This window comes from Coregonus lavaretus, assembly GCF_964263955.1.
Source record: "Coregonus lavaretus genome assembly, chromosome: 26".
NCBI lineage: Eukaryota > Metazoa > Chordata > Actinopteri > Salmoniformes > Salmonidae > Coregonus > Coregonus lavaretus.
In genome coordinates, this window is record NC_140013.1 from 30,929,929 (window position 1) to 30,950,634 (window position 20,706).

General features: G+C 41.9%; 2 protein-coding genes across 2 annotated transcripts; both read right to left on the reverse strand.

Moving 5' to 3' along the window:
- Positions 1–6,659: 6,659 nt before the first annotated feature.
- On the reverse strand, positions 6,660–12,352 carry LOC311102161 (heat shock 70 kDa protein 13-like). The gene is made up of 5 exons (XM_084143402.1): positions 12,218–12,352; positions 11,591–11,931; positions 10,924–11,137; positions 10,090–10,257; positions 6,660–8,765 (listed from the first exon to the last, which is right to left on the reverse strand). Exons 1-5 carry the CDS (start codon positions 12,240–12,242, stop codon positions 8,176–8,178), a joined length of 1,338 nt encoding a protein of 445 aa, XP_083999528.1. The 5' UTR covers positions 12,243–12,352; the 3' UTR covers positions 6,660–8,175.
- A 531-nt stretch (positions 12,353–12,883) lies between these two features.
- Positions 12,884–19,235, reverse strand: LOC311101703 (SAM domain-containing protein SAMSN-1-like). The gene is made up of 7 exons (XM_084142855.1): positions 19,081–19,235; positions 18,097–18,306; positions 17,581–17,698; positions 17,146–17,297; positions 15,200–15,412; positions 14,578–14,725; positions 12,884–13,802 (listed from the first exon to the last, which is right to left on the reverse strand). The coding sequence occupies exons 1-7, from the start codon at positions 19,135–19,137 to the stop codon at positions 13,651–13,653; spliced, it is 1,050 nt and encodes a 349-aa protein (XP_083998981.1). The 5' UTR covers positions 19,138–19,235; the 3' UTR covers positions 12,884–13,650.
- Between the last annotated feature and the right edge of the window lie 1,471 nt (positions 19,236–20,706).

Genomic DNA, 20,706 nt, shown 5'->3' on the forward strand with positions numbered 1-20,706 from the left:
AAGCTGAAATGTATTGAGTCCAGTGATGGTTTTAGCATGTAAATCTTGGTGAGGCAAACTTTTTTTTTTTGGGTGGGGGATGCATGCCATCAAAGCCACTACACAACACTAAACAATACATTAATTGCACTATAACGGTGACAAACTGTGCCCACAAACTGTTAGGGTCTACATAAAGCTGTCCCAACAGCAGTCCCAACACCTTACCACTGCTACACCTGGCTATCAGCGGAGCCTTGTCTGGCAGCGAAACAGTTCATTCAGCCTCATTTACTTGCTTAAACAAATGTGATTTCTACTGACAATTGAGATGTACAAACTATGGCATAAGGGGACGACAAGCAGATAAGAGGCAATCCGTAACTTCGATTTAAGACATTAATGAGCTAGCTAGTACGGACATAGTCAATATAACTATTTGTTCAGCATTTTTTTAATGTACAGCGACAGAATTCAGAACATGTGCCGTTCTTACAGTATTCTCCCTGTACTGTACACCAAGTCAGAACCGTTGGATAAATAAAGGGGACATATAAGCAGACAATGATAGCTCTTACAATATTCGATGATTACGGTTCTCTAAAACAGGTTATAGGCTACATGTGCACCACCAAGTCAAAACAGTAGGCAAAATTAAGAGGGGAAAATAGACCAAATTATTAGGGTGAGGCACACAGCTTACTACACAACATACACTTAGTATTACTTTCTTAGCTACAGTATACATATCTCTCTGCAGCATACAATACATTTTTGGACTCACTTGTTTTGCTGTGCTCACTTGAACAGGAAGGTGGCGCGGCAGTCCTTCGTGGGCAAATTGTGTCAGCAAACTTTGTCATCAAAGTCTGGAATTCTCTGGATTTATGGTGCTTTCAAGACAACTCGGAACTTGGAAAAAAACAAGGTTGAATCATGATGACAGTGATCTTCAGGTCGTAGCTCTAGAAAGAGGCCCGGGTTCCCGTCTTACAATTCCGAGTTGGATGACCGTTCAAAACGTATTTTCCTAGTCGGAGCTCGATTTTTCCTGAGTTCCCAGTTGTCTTGAACTCACTGAAGTCAGATTTCCCAGTTCTGAGTTAAAGGTTGTTTTGAGCGTGGCAGAAATCATGCTGGATTGACAGCATGGCCAATGTTGAATGTTTATCATTTTAAGCTTGGAAAAGAGACCCTTAAACCGAGAATTGGGACCACACACCCACTCCACTGAATAGTAGGCTAGTGATTGCTTTGCAATGCTTGCAGTTAGCCACTGATTCCTTCCAAACTCATTGTTTAATTTGCGATTTCCAACTTGCTGTGAAATGTTTATGGCCGATGAGCACCGATACGTTTTATTTATTATTTCTCTTCATATGACAAGGATTAAAAAGGATTTGCCAGTAGATTGTTGACTTGATTCATGACTGCTAGCTAAGATTTTGAAAGTATGATGTTGACGTCATTTTATCTGTGGCCAATGACCTTGAGCCTTCTTGGATGGGTGACAGAACACTGAGCCAATCACGGCGCAACTAGAAAACATTACAACCCCTATGCTCCGTATTTTCCGCTGGCTGCCCCACCACCACAGAAAGCACTGAGCTGAAACCCCTGCATTTTGGAGCTGCCTTACTCAAGAAAGCAAAAAAGCAACCATGTTTGTATGGAGGCTTTATTAACGCAATGATTTTTTATTTTATTTTATATTGTTTGCAAACTGATATGTGACATGTATTAATGGCAAAATAACATGCAAAACAGGCAACCCCCTCACAAAAAAAAAAGTAAATGTGGCGCGACCCGTCTGCTTGAGTCATGTACAGTGCCTTGCAAAAGTATTCATCCCCCTTGGCGTTTTTCCTATTTTGTTGCAATACAACCTGTAATTTAAATGGATTTTTATTTGGATTTCATGTAATGGACATACACAAAATAGTCCAAATTGGTGAAGTGAAATGAAAAAAATTACTTGTTTCAAAAAATTATTTAAAATAAATAACGGAAAAGTGGTGCGTGCATATGTATTCACCCCCTTTGCTATGAAGCCCCTAAATAAGATCTGGTGCAACCAATTACCTTCAGAAGTCACATAATTAGTTAGATTGCACACAGGTGGACTTTATTTAAGTGTCACATGATCTGACACATGATCTCAGTATATACAGTGGGGAGAACAAGTATTTGATACACTGCCGATTTTGCAGGTTTTCCTACTTACAAAGCATGTAGAGGTCTGTAATTTTTATCATAGGTACACTTCAACTGTGAGAGACTGAATCTAAAACAAAAATCCAGAAAATCACATTGTATAATTTAAGTAATTAATTTGCATTTTATTGCATGACATAAGTATTTGATCACCTACCAACCAGTAAGAATTCCGGCTCTCACAGACCTGTTAGTTTTTCTTTAAGAAGCCCTCCTGTTCTCCACTCATTACCTGTTAACTGCACCTGTTTGAACTCGTTACCTGTATAAAAGACACCTGTCCACACACTCAATCAAACAGACTCCAACCTCTCCACAATGGCCAAGACCAGAGAGCTGTGTAAGGACATCAGGGATAAAATTGTAGACCTGCACAAGGCTGGGATGGGCTACAGGACAATAGGCAAGCAGCTTGGTGAGAAGGCAACAACTGTTGCCGCAATTATTAGAAAATGGAAGAAGTTCAAGATGATGGTCAATCACCCTTGGTCTGGGGCTCCATGCAAGATCTCACCTCGTGGGGCATCAATGATCATGAGGAAGGTGAGGGATCAGCCCAGAACTACAGGGCAGGACCTGGTCAATGACCTGAAGAGAGCTGGGACCACAGTCTCAAAGAAAACCATTAGTAACACACTACGCCGTCATGGATTAAAATCCTGCAGCACATGCAAGGTCCCCCTGCTCAAGCCAGCGCATGTCCAGGCCCGTCTGAAGTTTGCCAATGACCATCTGGATGATCCAGAGGAGGAATGGGAGAAGGTCATGTGGTCTGATGAGACAAAAATAGAGCTTTTTGGTCTAAACTCCACTCGCCGTTTTTGGAGGAAGAAGAAGGATGAGTACAACCCCAAGAACACCATCCCAACCGTGAAGCATGGAGGTGGAAACATCATTCTTTGGGGATGCTTTTCTGCAAAGGGGACAGGACGACTGCACTGTATTGAGGGGAGGATGGATGGGGCCATGTATCGCAAGATCTTGGCCAACAACCTCCTTCCCTCAGTAAGAGCATTGAAGATGGGTCGTGGCTGGGTCTTCCAGCATGACAACGACCCGAAACACACAGCCAGGGCAACTAAGGAGTGGCTCCGTAAGAAGCATCTCAAGGTCCTGGAGTGGCCTAGCCAGTCTCCAGACCTGAACCCAATAGAACATTTTTGGAGGGAGCTGAAAGTCCGTATTGCCCAGCGACAGCCCCGAAACCTGAAGGATCTGGAGAAGGTCTGTATGGAGGAGTGGGCCAAAATCCCTGCTGCAGTGTGTGCAAACCTGGTCAAGACCTACAGGAAACGTATGATCTCTGTAATTGCAAACAAAGGTTTCTGTACCAAATATTAAGTTCTGCTTTTCTGATGTATCAAATACTTGTCATGCAATAAAATGCAAATTAATTACTTAAAAATCATACAATGTGATTTTCTGGATTTTTGTTTTAGATTCCGTCTCTCACAGTTGAAGTGTACCTATGATAAAAATTACAGACCTCTATATGCTTTGTAAGTAGGAAAACCTGTAAAATTGGCAGTGTATCAAATACTTGTTCTCCCCACTGTATACACCTGTTCTGAAACGACCCAGAGTCTGCAACACCACTAAGCAAGGGGCACCACCAAGCAAGCGGCACCATGAAGACCAAGAAGCTCTCCAAACAGGTCAGGGACAAAGTTGTGGAGAAGTACAGATCAGGGTTGGGCTATAATTTTTTTTTATAATTTACTTTGAACATCCCACGGAGCACCATTTAAATCCATTATTTAAAAAAGGAAAGAATATGGCACCACAACAAACCTGCCAAGAGAGGGCCGCCCACCAAAACTCACGGACCAGGCAAGGAGGGCATTAATCAGAGAGGCAACAAAGAGACCAAAGATAACCCTGAAGGAGCTGCAAAGCTCCACAGCGGAGATTGGAGTATCTGTCCATAGGACCACTTTAAGCCTTACACTCCACAGAGCTGGGCTTTATGGAAGAGTGGCCAGAAAAAAGGCATTGCTTACAGAAAAAAATAAGCAAACACGTTTGGTGTTCGCTAAAAGCCATGTGGGAGACTCCCCAAACATATGGAAGAAGGTACTCTGGTCAGATGAGACTAAAATTTAGCTTTTTGGCCATCAAGGAAAACGCTATGTCTGGCGCAAACCCAACACCTCTCACCACCCCGAGAACACCATCCCCACATTGAAGCATGGTGGTGGCAGCATCATGCTGTGAGGATGTTTTTCATTGGCAGGGACTGGGAAACTGGTCCGAATTGAAGGAATGATAGATGGCGCTAAATACAGGGATATTCTTGAGGGAAACCTGTTTCAGTCTTCCAGAGATTTGAGACTGGGACGGAGGTTCACCTTCCAGCAGGACAATGACCCTAAGCATACTGCTAAAGCAACACTTGAGTGGTTTAAGGGGATACATTTAAATGTCTTGGAATGGCCTAGTCAAAGCCCAGACCTCAATACAATTACCGTGGGGAAAAAAAGTATTTAGTCAGCCACCAATTGTGCAAGTTCTCCCACTTAAAAAGATGAGAGAGGCCTGTAATTTTCATCATAGGTACACGTCAACTATGAGAAATGAGAAAACAAAATCCAGAAAATCACATTATAGGATTTTTAATGAATTTATTTGCAAATTATGGTGGAAAATAAGTATTTGGTCAATAACAAAAGTCTCTCAATACTTTGTTATATACCCTTTGTTGGTAATGACACAGGTCAAACGTTTTCTGTAAGTCTTCACAAGGTTTTCACACACTGTTGCTGGTATTTTAGCCCATTCCTCCATGCAGATCTCCTCTAGAGCAGTGATGTTTTGGGGCTGTCGCTGGGCAACACAGACTTTCAACTCCCTCCAAAGATTTTCTATGGGGTTGAGATCTGGAGACTGGCTAGGCCACTCCAGGACCTTGAAATGCTTCTTACGAAGCCACTCCTTCGTTGCCCGGGCGGTGTGTTTGGGATCATTGTCATGCTGAAAGACCCAGCCACGTTTCATCTTCAATGCCCTTGCTGATGGAAGGAGGTTTTCACTCAAAATCTCACGATACACGATTTATTCTTTCCTTTACACGGATCAGTCGTCCTGGTCCCTTTGCAGAAAAACAGCCCCAAAGCATGATGTTTCCACCCCCATGCTTCACAGTAGGTATGATGTTCTTTGGATGCAACTCAGCATTCTTTGTCCTCCAAACACGACGAGTTGAGTTTTTACCAAAAAGTTATATTTTGGTTTCATCTGACCATATGACATTCTCCCAATCCTCTTCTGGATCATCCAAATGCACTCTAGCAAACTTCAGACAGGCCTGGACATGTACTGGCTTAAGCAGGGGGACACGTCTGGCACTGCAGGATTTGAGTCCCTGGCGGCGTAGTGTGTTACTGATGGTAGGCTTTGTTACTTTGGTCCCAGCTCTCTGCAGGTCATTCACTAGGTCCCCCCGTGTGGTTCTGGGATTTTTGCTCACCGTTCTTGTGGTCATTTTGACCCCACAGGGTGAGATCTTGCGTGGAGCCCCAGATCGAGGGAGATTATCAGTGGTCTTGTATGTCTTCCATTTCCTAATAATTGCTCCCACAGTTGATTTCTTCAAACCAAGTTGCTTACCTATTGCAGATTCAGTCTTCCCAGCCTGGTGCAGGTCTACAATTTTGTTTCTGGTGTCCTTTGACAGCTCTTTGGTCTTGGCCATAGTGGAGTTTGGAGTGTGACTGTTTGAGGTTGTGGACAGGTGTCTTTTATACTGATAACAAGTTCAAACAGGTGCCATTAATACAGGTAACGAGTGGAGGACAGAGGAGCCTCTTAAAGAAGAAGTTACAGGTCTGTGAGAGCCAGAAATCTTGCTTGTTTGTAGGTGACCAAATACTTATTTTCCACCATAATTTGCAAATAAATTCATAAAAAATCCTACAATGTGATTTTCTTGATTTTTTTTCCTCAATTTTTCTGTCATAGTTGACGTGTACCTATGATGAGAATTACAGGCCTCTCATCTTTATAAGTGGGAGAACTTGCACAATTGGTGGCTGACTAAATACTTTTTTTCCCCCACTGTATATGCAGTAGACCATACCAGTAACTAACACCATTGTGGATCTCTATTATACTGATGTTTTCCCCTCTGAATTGTAAAGGTACGTGGCAAGATGTTACCACATTTCTGAAGAAGCTAGTGAGTGATGGTAAATGCAATTTGCAAGATTTTATCAGTCAAGATGTGCTGGGAACATCTTTATCACAAATTTCCTTTTTGTTTAACTTCCACCTGTACTAGAAAGTCAGTCTATCATGTAATGCAGACCGCAAGATGCATCTGAATGTTGATATTTTCCCTTACAGCAATCTCTGTTTGGTCCTGAACTATGTTTTGAATGGATTTGTTTTGTATGTGTATTAAAGCTGGTTTTCATTTTGTTCACTGTTCTAGAAAATCCCTCATAGAAAGAAAATAACATTTCACTGCAGAAATTCAATAATTGTATTTTGGGAATTTCTGGAATTTTTGTAAAGATGCATGTAGTACAAGCAGATTTAAAGCAGATATCTAAGGGGGCCATATGAGAGGGGTGCTTTGAAGAATATAAGCAAAACTTGCAGTACAAAAATATCTGTTAAGTTACATACTCAGTTGAAATGGACAGGTCCAGATAAATTCCTATAGCATATCACTACAGAGAACTGTGCAATCAGTACAGTATCTGAGGCACGTTCAACAAGGAATGCATTCAAACTGTTTACCTTGTTGAACAAACCTCTAAAGGCATACAGTATTTTAATTTTTCTGCTGTTTCAGCCCTGACTAGACTGGTATTTTGGAATGTACATTCTATACATGAGAGAATGTGAATTGGCTAATAGTAGTAAATTATCAACCAACATGTTTGTTCTCCAATTCCAGGGGTTCTAACAGCCACAACCATTACTCTACCACACGGTAACACATCTAACAGGCACCATAAGCCTTTGGTCTTTTTATGGCACTTACAATAAGTACTTCTATATAAAGGTAGCTTAGTGGTTAAGAGCGTTGGGCCAGTAACCAAAAGGTCGCTGGTTTGGTAAAAAATATGTTGACGTGCCCTTGAGGAAGTCGCTTAACCCTAATTGCTCCTATAAGTCGCTCTGGATAAGAGTGTCTGCTAAATGACTAAAACGTAGAATAATGAATATTAGTACTAAGTGTCAGCCAGTGTACTCTGTGATTCTTACAATTCAATTGCACCAGAATGATGATGCTGGCTAACAAGTTAAATCGTTTTCAAAGTGCAATATTTAGCCAAGTTAGTATGCCCCTTATTTTGACAATTACGTCATCAGTTATCCCATACTAAACCGACGTCTCGCAAAGCTGAGCATAGGCTACTGCTTGAAACAATATGTAACAAAGTATGTGCAAACATATTTGGTCCAGAACTCTAATAGTATACTGCCCTAGTCAATAGAAGGACTCCCTAAAGGACTGGTGGTTCTTCATATCAGGTGACTTAAAAGCACAGTACAGCTCCACACAACCACAGCAGCTCTTTGAAAAGGCACAAGAACGTTGTGTCATCCACCGAAAAACAAATACTCCTCATGTACAGTACACCCCACAACTCACAGTACAAACACGCTCGCACACATGCATAGACATAAACTAGAAATAAATAAATAAATAGCTGAAGTTGTATTGGCTGGTCACAGTTCTCTAGAAATAAAGGTTGTTCCCTGAATTGAACACCATTTCAATCTACCACCGTTGGTCTAATAAATTGGGCCGGCAGTAAACAAGTAATGGTGTAATTTGAGTTTCTCTGTGAAAATATATTCCAGTAGCTATTATTACAGCTGAAGAAGATCATATTTTAACCTCATAATACTATTGCACACCTGGTGAAGATGGAGAAGGACAATTAACAGTTAAAATGCAGACCATCCTTTAATATGGCAAGTCTCTGTCTGGTGGCATCCTTATGCCCCTTGCCACCTCTCTAGACTAGATCAATTGAAGTTGGTCTTGCGGAGGTGTCTGTTGGGGATCTCTATAGCGCTGACCTGTAGGGGCCAGGAGCCGCCCATGATGCCAGCCTGGATGGCCACCCCGGTCACCACTGCCAAGTCTGGGTCCACTGAGGTGTTGGGCTCCTTCCCAAAGTATTCACTGATCAGCTTCCTGATCCTAGGGATGCGGGTGGAGCCTCCCACCAGAACTATCTCATCCACCTCCTCCTTCCCCAGGTGGCCCTCGGCCAGCACTGTCTCTACAGGCACCAGAATCTTCTGGAAGAGGTCGGCGTTCAGCTCTTCAAACAGCTCGCGGGTGATGACTGCTTGGAAGATGACTGGGATTGGGTCCTTGGCGGGCCCCTGTGGTGGTTCCTTGGGGTCCCCATGGGGCTCCAGGTGCAGGGGTACCCTGAGGTGGGCACTGGGCTGCAGGGTGAGGTTGAGCTTGGCAGCCTCCACGGCCTGGCGGAGGCGGTGGATGTCCTCTTTGAGGGTGGGGGGAACGTCGTACTGCTGGCGGACCCTCTCCATGGTGTACTGGAGCAGCCTCTGGCTGAAGTCCTGCCCCCCCAGCTTGTTGTTACCTAGGAAACAAGGACACAACAGCAAGGGTCATTATCTGAGTCCAAGTATACTATGTATCTGTTAGTGTTGTATTGGGATCAATTCCATTTAAATCCATTATCGTGTATGGTTTGAATTAGTTGTGCCAATTGGAAATGGTCCTCCAACTATACTGAACAAAAATATAAACGCAACATGTAAAGTGTTGGTCCCATGTTTCATGAGCTGAAATAAAAGATCCCAGAAATGTTCTATACGCACAAAAAGCTTATTTCTCTCCAATTTTGTTTACATCCCTGTTAGTGAGCATTTCTCCTTTGCCAAGATATTACATCCACCTGACAGGTGTGCCATATCAAGAAGCTGATTAAACAGCATGGTCATTACATAGGGTATGAAAATGTATGCACTCACTAACTGTAAGTCGCTCTGGATAAGAGTGTCTGCTAAATGACTAAAATGTCAATGTAAATAGGGTCACCTTGTGCTGGGGACGATAAAAGGCCACTCTAAAATGTGCAGTTTTGTCACACAACACAATGCCACAGATGTCTCAAGTTTTGAGGGAGCGTGCAATTGGCTTGCCGACTGCAGGAATGTCCACCAGAGCTGTTGTCAAATAATTTTAAGTTAATTTCTCTACCAACTTAAGAGAATTTGGCAGTACGTCAAACCGGCCTCACAACCGCAGACCACGTGCAACCACGCCAGCCCAGGACCTCCACATTCGGCTTCTTCACCTGCGGGATCATCTGAGACCAGCCACCCTGACAGCTGATGAAACTGAGGAGTATTTCTGTCTGTAATAAAGCCCTTTTGTGGGGAAAAACTCATTCTGATTGTCTGGGCCTGGCTCCCAAGTGGGTGGGCTTATGCCCTCTCAGGCCCACCCATGGCTGTGCCCCTGCCCAGTCATGTGAAATCCATAGATTAGGGCCTAAAGAATTTATTTCAATTGACTGATTTCCTTATATGAACTGTATCTCAGTAAAATCTTTGAAATTGTTGCGTTTATATTTTTATTCAGTATAAAATATGACAAATGTTCCACTTGTACTGTATGACCAATTTTATTCCAGAACATTTGACCTTTAGACATTTTAGTCATTTAGCAGACGCTCTTATCCAGAGCGACTTACAGGAGCAATTATGGTTAAGTGCCTTGCTCAAGGGCACAAACAGATTGTTCATCTAGTCAGCTCGGGGATTTGAACCAGCGACCTTTCGCTCTTAACCGCTTGGCTACCTGCCACCCTACCTGACAGAAGAGAAATTAAAGTGACACCAACTAAACCATGCGTATCTACAACATGATAAGGAGTTGAGAGTTGATTAGCGTCCTACCTGACATGGCTCTGGTGAGGAACATGCCCCCTTGTTTATTGAGCAGAGAGACGTCCAGCGTTCCTCCTCCCAGGTCTACCACCAGCACGTTGAACACGTCCACCTTGTGTAACCCGTACGCCATCGCTGCAGCCGTGGGCTCGTTGATCACACGCAGGATGTCCAGTCCTGAGTGGTGTAAACAGAACAATCAGATGTTAGTTACAGTTCTTACAGTGGGTAGTGTAGATTTGGTCAAAGCCCTTAGGAATCTTTACATCTTTGGATTAGGTGTCCAATATTCTACTGTCTTTCTCTGTCTGTATAGGATCATTAACACAGTTATGGGCTTAGAACAAACACCTAATTATATCAGGGATTGACATTAAAGTCTGTAAGGCACTTGCCCATCAGACATTTTTTATTAGCTTTTTACACGCAGAAGTGCCATATTGCCTGCCTTTCACCTACACATAGGAGAGGAATCAGAAAGATCAGTAATCAAATTATTTGTATGTTGGTTGTTATCATTTAAAAAAATATCTGAGCAAGCTCAGCTCACTTAGACAATGTGGATGAACCAGAAAGATCAGTTTTAAGCTAGGAATTATTGGCAATTTTCACTTAAAAAACTACAAAAAAACATCTCAGAGCAGGCTCAACTTGCGTGACTGCTCAGTTTACTTGCCTCAGGCAATAGGGCAACCCTTAATGTCATCCCCTGTATGATATACTGTTTCTAAATGAGACTACAATAAAAAGCTACACAGTGTAAGTAATTCCTGTAGCAGTGTTTACACATCATATCAGATATTGTATGACTGTTGATAAAGTATTGCCAGATAAGAGACTGACCGGCCAGGTTGGCAGCCCTGATGGTGTAGTTCCTCTGTCTCTCATCAAACTCAGCAGGGACAGAGATAACAGCCCTCTGGATGGGGACACCCAGGTGATGCTCCGCCATCTTCCTCATCTTCAGCAGCAACCGAGAACCAATGAACTCAGGAGTAACCGTGAACGTCTGGTTGGTGGTGACCAAGAACTCTGCACTGCCATTGTTGTTTATCACCTGAAAGAAATGTATGTTGTTACAAATGAAAGTCAACAGTCATTGATATAGCATATTTATACACCTGCAATCACACATAGCTTATGCAGCCAAATGCTAATGCTTTATTCAATCATTTTCACTGTGGTGTATTGACTGTCAGAGTAACTACAGGAGTATTACATTTACCTCATTTAGCAGACGCTCTTATCCAGAGCGACTTACAAATTGGTGCATTCATCTTATGATATCCAGTGGGACAACCACTTTACAATTTATTTTGTTAAATTTTTCAGAGTATATTTTGAATTTTCATTTGTTTAAAAAATATTATATATATATATATATATGTGTGTGTGTGGGGGTGGGGTAGGGAGAAGGATTACTTTTATACTATCCCAGGTATTCCTTAAAGAGGTAGGGTTTCAAGTGTATCCGGAAGGTGGTCAGTGACTCCGCATGTATGTACTGTACCTTGAATGGATAGCGAGCACTTTCCTGCTCAAGGAGCTCTTGTTCGAATATCTTTCCAATAAACCGCTTGGCATCATAGATGGTGTTTTGAGGATTGCTGTCGGCCAGATCCTGACCCTCGTGACCGGCGAGAACTTCTGTATGGGTGAACGACACCGCACTAGGGATACTCTTCCGCCCCTCCTCATCCCCTATCACCTCCACATCCCCGGTACCCGGGTGGAATACTCCCACGGAGCAGAAAGTGGTCCCCAGATCTAGGCCGATTACTTTGGGTTTCGGTGGAGGCAGGTACTGCTGCCCCAGATAGCCAGCCAGAAAAAGAGCCAGAATGACCGATCCTGCGACACGGAAGATATATATAAAATAAAAAAAACGTGGGTTTAGGTATGGATGTTGACTACATAGCTAGCTCGCATTTAGCCTACTTATTTACATATTCATTCAGCGTTGACAGTTTGACACTTTATTTACCTTTCCAGCTAACTGACTACTAGTAATGATTTAGGTAGCAACTAGCCAGCTAACTGTTACTGGTAACGTGTCAGTCCACTTGTTAGCTATAGTAACTAGCTAAACAGCTGGCTACACAACAACAAGCACATGTTACGGTTAAATTTTACTTACCGATCATAGACATTTCCCCAGCCATTGTCAAGTACTGATCACCACCGAACTGAGACGTAGTAAAACAAAATCTATGCTAATAGACTCATCAGCTTCGGAATGGATGAACGTTGTCACCGCTTGACGGTCGTCACTAGTTACACCAGCCACTAAGACATAAACCCCGCCTATTTCTAACATATATCTTCTTAATGATTTTAAACCTAACCCTTAACCACACAGCTAACCTTATGACTAACCATATCCTTAAATTAAGACCAAAAAGGCAAAAAAATAAGAATGCATATGTACGATATAGCCAATTTTGACTTTGTGACTGTGGTAACTAGTAGAAACCCCTCTTGACCGGTTCTGCATTAAGAATAATGTGGATGAGCCACAGAACTACACGTCACCATTATAACGTGGTCTAATGCTTCTGGGTAACGTAGTCCAATCCATGCGTTATCGCTTACACATACACGGAAAGAGAACGCAAAGAAACAACATTTCCCATGAACACTAGTCAAATATGACGTTTTCAAATATGTGTGTTCAGTGTCACTACATTTAGCAATATTGTACAACGGCAACGCCTTCCTCTGCACATTTTGCTTGAAATTATAAATTATACATTCAATGCAGTACAAATTAACGGATTAGTTAGACTAATGACAGATAACTCTTGATGCATAAATACTTTATTAATGTGTGACATATTGCACATATATTGAGTTCTACAAGTATGAACATTTTGTTAAACCAGGATTGTTTAAAAAGATACGCACTTGTTGGGACAAAACAACATTCAAAATCCTATTTTCCCTAACCTTAAACCTAACCCTTAACCCTTAACCTAACCTTAACTCCTAACCCTAAACCTAAACCTAAAATAGCCTCCTTATTCCTTGGGACCAGCGAAATGTTCCTTGGACTTCTGGTCCCCACAAGGATAGTAAAACCAAACACACACCATAGTTTCCAGCACAATACACAAAAAATAAGATATGATTTAAGTAGTAAATACTTTGTCAGGGGTGTCAAACTCATTCCATGGAGGGCCTAGTGTCTGCAGGTTTTTTTTTTTCCCCCTTTCAATTAAGCCCTAGACAGCCAGGTGAGGGGAGGTCCTTCCTAATTAGTGACCTTAATTCATCAATCAAGGACAAGGGAGGAGCAGAACCCCGCAGCCCTCCGTGGAATGAGTTTGGCCCAATGCTTTATGTGAATTAATAGGTTAAAGAAAAAGGTTCATAAATGAAGGCTTATAAGGAGGAACAAATTCATCGGTTTTAAGAAAAATAGCCTACATTTAACATTTAATTAATGAAATCCCACCTTGTTAAACCAAATACAGACGAGACAAACATGGTGAGCCATCGTAATTTACATGTCAAAACGTAATAGTTAATCAACTCTTTATACCGGTATGTTTATTAGGATAGTGCGGCCTATCAGTGTGTGACTGGTTGGCTCTCTGTGTCATCTTTGCTGTTTTCAGAGCACTCTGATGGAATAAAGCAGCCTGAGTCTCTGGGACAGTCACTCTTCTCCTCCTTCAGGCTGTGTGATGAAGAGGGCTCCTCACTCTCCCTCACATCATCGCCTGCGAACACAAGAACAAAGCAGTCTGGTTGATTGGACCCTCAGACACAGACAGACACCTGCAGGTTGGCTGCCCGGATCCAAGTCAATTTTTAAATTAATTAGGGTTGCCATTCTCACATCATCCAAATGGAATTAAGCTTGATTTAATGACTAAATTCCTCCCTGGCTGGTAACCTCTGCCAGGGTTATCCAACAGCCAGTCACGATATCTGGTTCAGCCAGGGTGGCAGTGCCATCTGTTTGGTCAGGAACTAGCCCACAGTCACGATATCTGGTTTAGCCAGGGTGGCAGTGCCATCTGTTTGGTCCGAAATTAGCCCAACACACATTTATGACCTTAATTTCACTAACATAAATGGTGTTATGTGAGGACACAAACATTAATAACCCTTATGCTAAAACGCATCCCGTTTTGTAAGCAGCTGACAGAAACTGGCTAGTATTGTTCATTTCTTAATCTGGATTGGAGACCAATCTTTCTGTTTCATTTTGTGTTTCAGAGCCTTGCAGTGTTTTATAGAGGATTAGAATAGAGGAAGACATTGTGCCTCTTTAAGCAGTTTTTCTCTGACTGGTGCCAACTCTGCAGGATGGGCACATCTTTAATAATAACAGCGATAAGCATCTGCTTATCATACACAAAGATCAAGATGTTCCTTTCTGAACGTAGTGCTGCACAGCACAAAATGTCTGTGGTACAATTGCCCATTTCCTTTGCCCCAGTAGAAATCGAGTAGGGCTAGGCTACAGTAGAAATTGGTTTTGCTACTCACTCTCTGTATATCTGCAGTCTGCAGCAGCCAGCAGCCTGCCTCTGTGTTCTGGATTCATCACGTTCAGCTCTATAAGGTGTTTCTCCTGCAGGTGCCTCAGGTCCTCTACTGTCTGGTAGCCATTCAGAAGCAGTGCAGATGCATACTCCTGGAATAAACATGATATAGTTCCATTGTCAATGTCATCTCATCTACCTTTCATAATCTTATACTAATTTGTTCACCTTTGAGTGCTTTAGGCTATGTTTATGCATATTATAATTATTTTGTTGGGTACTTGAGACAACACCGTTCTCAATACTGTGTGTCTAGTAGAGTTGTGGGACACTTTACATTGTTTTCTCAGTGTAGGTTTCATGTCATGGATTGATTGGTTACTGGAAAGAAAAAATTGAGCTGTATTTGGCAGTCATTTTAACAGGGTCAGAGCTAGAAGGGATCCAGCTTTTGTCTAATTAACATCAAAATACGATTATTTTTGCATTTTAGCTAACCCTAACCCTTTCCCTAACCTTAACCTAATTCTCATAACCTGCTAGGTTAATTATCCTAACCTGCTACGAAAAGTCAAATCTGAAGTTAATTTGACAAAACCTTCTAGCTATGACCTCTGAGCACTCACCTCTAGATGAAGACGCTCCAGTAATTCCAGTAGTGTCTTTGGTCGTGGTCTCCTGCTCATCCTCTGAGGCCTGATCTTTGGCGCCTCCTCCTCTCTCTCTTTCTCCATGACCACGTCAACGTAGATGAACTTGAAGTTGCCCACTTTGTAGTTCAGCATCCCCGTCCATATGCCCATGGGAGGTTTACTGATGATGCTGATAATGTCTCCAACCTGGGAAAAGACATCAAGAGATTGGATTCATACATATAGGTTCATGAAACAGCTTTTACAAACATCTTTCATGACATTTCACATTACCCCAATCTAGAAGCATTACAGTGGCTTGCGAAAGTATTCACCCCCCTTGGCATTTTTTCCTATTTTGTTGCCTTACAACCTAGAATTAAAATGGATTTTTGGGGGGTTTGTATCATTTGATTTACACAACATGCCTACCACTTTGAAGATGCAAAATATTTGTTATTGTGAAACAAACAAGAAATAAGACAAAAAAAACAGAACATGAGCGTGCATAACTATTCACAAGTCAATACTTTGTAGAGCCACCTTTTGCAGCAATTACAGCGGCAAGTCTCTTGGGGTATGTCTCTATAAGCTTGGCAGATCTAGCCACTGGGACTTTTGCCCATTCTTCAAGGCAAAACTGCTCCAGCTCCTTCAAGTTGGATGGGTTCCGCTGGTGTACAGCAATCTTTAAGTCATACCACAGATTCTCAATTGGATTGAGGTCTGTGCTTTGACTAGGCCATTCCAAGACGTTTAAATGTTTCCCCTTAAACCACTTGAGTGTTGCTTTAGCAGTATGCTTAGGGTCATTGTCCTGCTGGAAGGTGAACCTCCGTCCCAGTCTCAAATCTCTGGAAGATTGAAACAGGTTTCCCTCAAGATTTCCCTGTATTTAGCGCCATCCATCATTCCTTCAATTCTGACCAGTTTCCCAGTCCCTGCCGATGAAAAACATCCTCACAGCATGATGCTGCCACCACCATGCTTCACTGTGGTGATGGTGTTCTCGGGGTGGTGAGAGGTGTTGGGTTTGCGCCAGACATAGCGTTTTCCTTGATGGCCAAAAAGCTCAATTTTAGTCTCATCTGACCAGAGTACCTTCTTCCATATGTTTGGGGAGTCTCCCACATGGCTTTTGGCGCCAACGTGTTTGCTTATTTCTTTCTTTAAACAATGGCTTTTTTCTGGTCACTCTTCCGTAAAGCCCAGCTCTGTGGAGTGTACGGCTTAAAGTGGTCCTATGGACAGATACTCCAATCTCCGCTGTGGAGCTTTGCAGCTCCTTCAGGGTTATCTTTGGTCTCTTTGTTGCCTCTCTGATTAATGCCCTCCTTGCCTGGTCCGTGAGTTTTGGTGGGCGGCCCTCTCTTGGCAGGTTTGTTGTGGTGCCATATTCTTTAAATTTTTTAATAATGGATTTAAATGGTGCTCCGTGGGATGTTCAAAGTTTCAGATATTTTTTTTATAGCCCAACCCTGATCTGTACTTCTCCACAACTTTGTCCCTGACCTGGAGAGCTTCTTGGTCTTCATGGTGCCGCTTGCTTGGTGGTGCCCCTAGTGGTGTTGCAGACTCTGGGTCCTTTCAGAACAGGTGTATATATACTGAGATCATGTGACAGGTCATGTGACACTTAGATTGCACACAGGTGGACTTTATTTAAGTAATTATGTGACTTCTGAAGGTAATTGGTTGCACCAGATCTTATTTAGGGGCTTCATAGCAAAGGGGGTGAATACATATGCACGCACCACTTTTCCGTTATGTATTTTTTAGATTTTTTTTCATTTCACTTCACCAATTTGGACTATTTTGTGTATGTCCATTACATGAAATCCAAATAAAAATCCTTTTAAATTACAGGTTGTAATGCAACAAAATAGGAAAAACGCCAAGGGGGATGAATACTTTTGCAAGGCACTGTATCTTCTGTCTACCTTGAGTTTGAGGGAGTCAGTGTCATATGGGCTGGGAACAAAGTCTGTGTGGACCCGTGCTCTACCACAGAAGTGTCCGTTGTAGGAGCCGTCCTCTTCTAGTCTCAGACTGTCTCTGGTACTGGAGCCATCTGAGACGCTGGCCACACCACCTGAGCCAACAGGGGACAAGACATCACAGTATGATTACACTGCACATATTTACCCCTGGACAAAGAAGAGTACGTGCGTGTATCCTTGTGTTGGAGGGAAGGTTACAAGCCTATGATAATATTGTAATATAATGGTAATAATATGGTAATACAATGGTAAAATAAAACGCATGAAAACACATCACATTTGCTTATTCTTCATTTACAAACATGTATCTTCATTTACAGACTTGTATGAGGAGAGACATGACTTTCTGTTGACATCCCTGTGGAGAGGACTTACTGGAGGAGCTCTGTCCGCTGGACAGGCTCTCCAGAGAGTTGCTGGTCTTTTCAGAGCATTTCTCTAAAGGATGACCTCTCTCTGTTTCCTCTTCTAGGTCTCTGTCAGTGTCCTCACCCTGCATGGGAAATACAAGATGGACAAGCCACTATGTGAGTCTGCCAAATTGATGTTGATTCCTATATACTGTACATAACTGTGCCATTTATGTAAGGAAGTGTCATTGAGTTAACAATTCAACATAGCCACTTCCAAATACTGACCAGGTTGTTGGATACTATTTTGTCACTTAGACGTAATTTCAACACAAATTGAACCTTGCTTGGCCAGACTTATTTTACAAGAGTATTCTTATGACATAGGTAGACATCACAATGTTGCATTTGAGGATGTGGGTTACAGCCAGTCAGAGAGGAAATATACAATATTTTAAGAGCCTCTAGATGCTTTGATAGACTACGCAGAATACTAAGTACTGTGTAGGATGAGGAAGAGGCAGTCTGTATTGTGACTCACAGCTTCCTCAGAGAAGGTTTTGGAGTGCTTCTTGCCCATCTTCCTGCGCATGGTCAGAGAGATGGCCTTCATCTTCTTCCCCAGGCTGCCTTGTTTGGTCTGATCAGAACCCTCACATCCAGACTCCTCTGCCACTGTTGTTCCATTTTCCTCTAGTCTGGCTGGTGATGGTTGTCTGAGGCCCTCAAATCGCCCAAAACTGGTGGAGCGCTGCATGGAGAGATTACAGATGACAGATTAAATGTGTGTTTACCACAGTGGCAGCAGGAGTCAGGACCCAATCTGGAATATTATGCAATGCATGTTGCACCCCCATCCCACCCAATCACCCAATCAAATGTGTTTATGATCATTTCCTTTCCTTTTATTCCTTTCATATTATGCTAATGAGGGACCAATTCCATGGTAATGAATTATGTTCTCCTACACCCTTGATTTACAGTAATACTGTGCCATTGTCTTGCACAATGTGTGTTGAGCCTAGAAGTCTGGCACATGTGGCAACTTGAACTCAATCTCTTTTGCACTATGTGTGTATCTCTATCAGGATGAGCTTGTGAGGTGCAGTTCATAGATTTTTCAAAATGTTCATAAACCTAAAAGTATTTATAATCTGTCCAAATGCCAGTATCTCCACATCAGATCACCAACATAATTATATAAATGTATAATCCCAGTAAATCCCTAGTAAATACTAGGACCACACACTCTGCAGCAATCTAGGGAACCTTTTGAGTAATTTGATGGACCCTCCCCCTTCTTACAACTTTGACCATATATCTGCTGCACTTCCACACAGATGACCAATGTCTTCTTTCTACTGACCATCAGTCAAGCATTGCTTCTTCTTTTAATTAGAATCACATTTTAGTGCTAACTATTGTAGGTAGTTAGCACTAAACAGTTAGTTATCAATTCTACACAGTTAGTCATCAATTCAATGTATTTGGACACGCTACTTAGAAATAATTTGTTTTCACCTACCTTTGGTTTACTGAGCTTTGATTTGTCTGAAACATTTGAGGCTGCCCTCTGTAGCATTTTGTGTTGATGTTGGTTGGTTTTAGAGTTCAGTCTAATGAAATCTTAAAGAAGCATATTGTACTCTGACCAACTCTAATGGTATCTAAGTGTTAACTGCATAAACTAACCCAGACCGAATGCTTGACTTCCTCAAAAGGACAGGATGTGGCATGTGAGGCAATCAACATTCTGTCTATTACCACGGAATCGGTTTCAGTAGGGGAAAAAACATATTCTGCTAGATGAACATTTTGTGGTCTCCCTCTGTGATGACGGTGATATAATTTTGGAACCTAGTTACCATATGTGGTTGGGCTACATTTGTTGCATAACTCACACCTGGCATAGGCTATACAATGCCTTCAGAAAGTATTCATACCCCTTGACTTATTCCACATTTTGTTGTGTTACATCCTGAATTCAAAATGGAATAAATAGATTTTTTTCTCTCACCCATCTACACACAATACCCCATAATGACAAAGTCCCCCCCAATTTTTTGGGGGGGAGGGTCTTTGCTTATGTGTGAAAATAAAATACATAAATATCTAATTTACATAACTATTCACACCCCTTAGTCAAAACATGTTAGAATCACTGTTGGCAGCGATTACAGCTGTGAGTCTTTCTGGGTAAATCTCTAAGAGCTTTGCAGACCTGGATTGTACAGTAAGAAAAAAGCAGAAAATAGACTTATCCTAAATTATAATGTCAAGGTTGAACTTTTTTTTGCTCAAATGTCAAAAACTCGGGTGATTGTTTTGAGGAAGTGTTGAGGCTATGAACGGCAGACACAGGAAGAGAGGAAGATGGCAACTCTGTGATGTCGAAACAGTTTCCGCTTCATCATCTGCACTCAGTATGGATATATTATTAAAACTAGATGTTTTTGATCTACTTGATAACACGTTTGACACATTAAATGTAATTTACTGCCACATTAAATCAAACTTGCTGTGATTATCTTACATTAGGCTATATAAATGGCTATTCTAAGTTACATTTTGCCCATAAAAAATTATGGAATCAGTCAGCATCAATGACCTATTTAATTCATAGGTTGGTTTATAACTTTTTAGCAAGCTAGTATGTGGGTTACATTTACATTTTAGTCATTTAGCAGACGCTCTTATCCAGAGCGACTTACAGTTAGTGAGTGCATACATTTTCATACTGGCCCCCCCGTGGGAATCGAACCCACAACCCTGGCGTTGCAAGCACCATGCTCTACCAACTGAACTACAGGGGTTACTAGGTTACAGCAAGCTGTTCTACATTACTTATTTCTTGCAGTGGAATGTTCCAAACCATTAGTCATTCTCATCATTACTTATAGGTCTCAGCTTGGAGAGGGTTCTGTTTTCTCACAAATAATGGTAAAATTCATATCAGAAACAAATAAAATAGTGAGTTCATGCAGAGGTTGTATAGGCACATCATGGTCCTCCAATATGTGTATAATCAGTCCTCTGACGTTATAGGGAGGGGATTCAATTAAACGTTTACATTGAAGAGCTACAATCGACCAATGGCAAATAAGAGAAAAGGATATGGAAAATTACATTTCCTAATCCCACACTGTTTGCA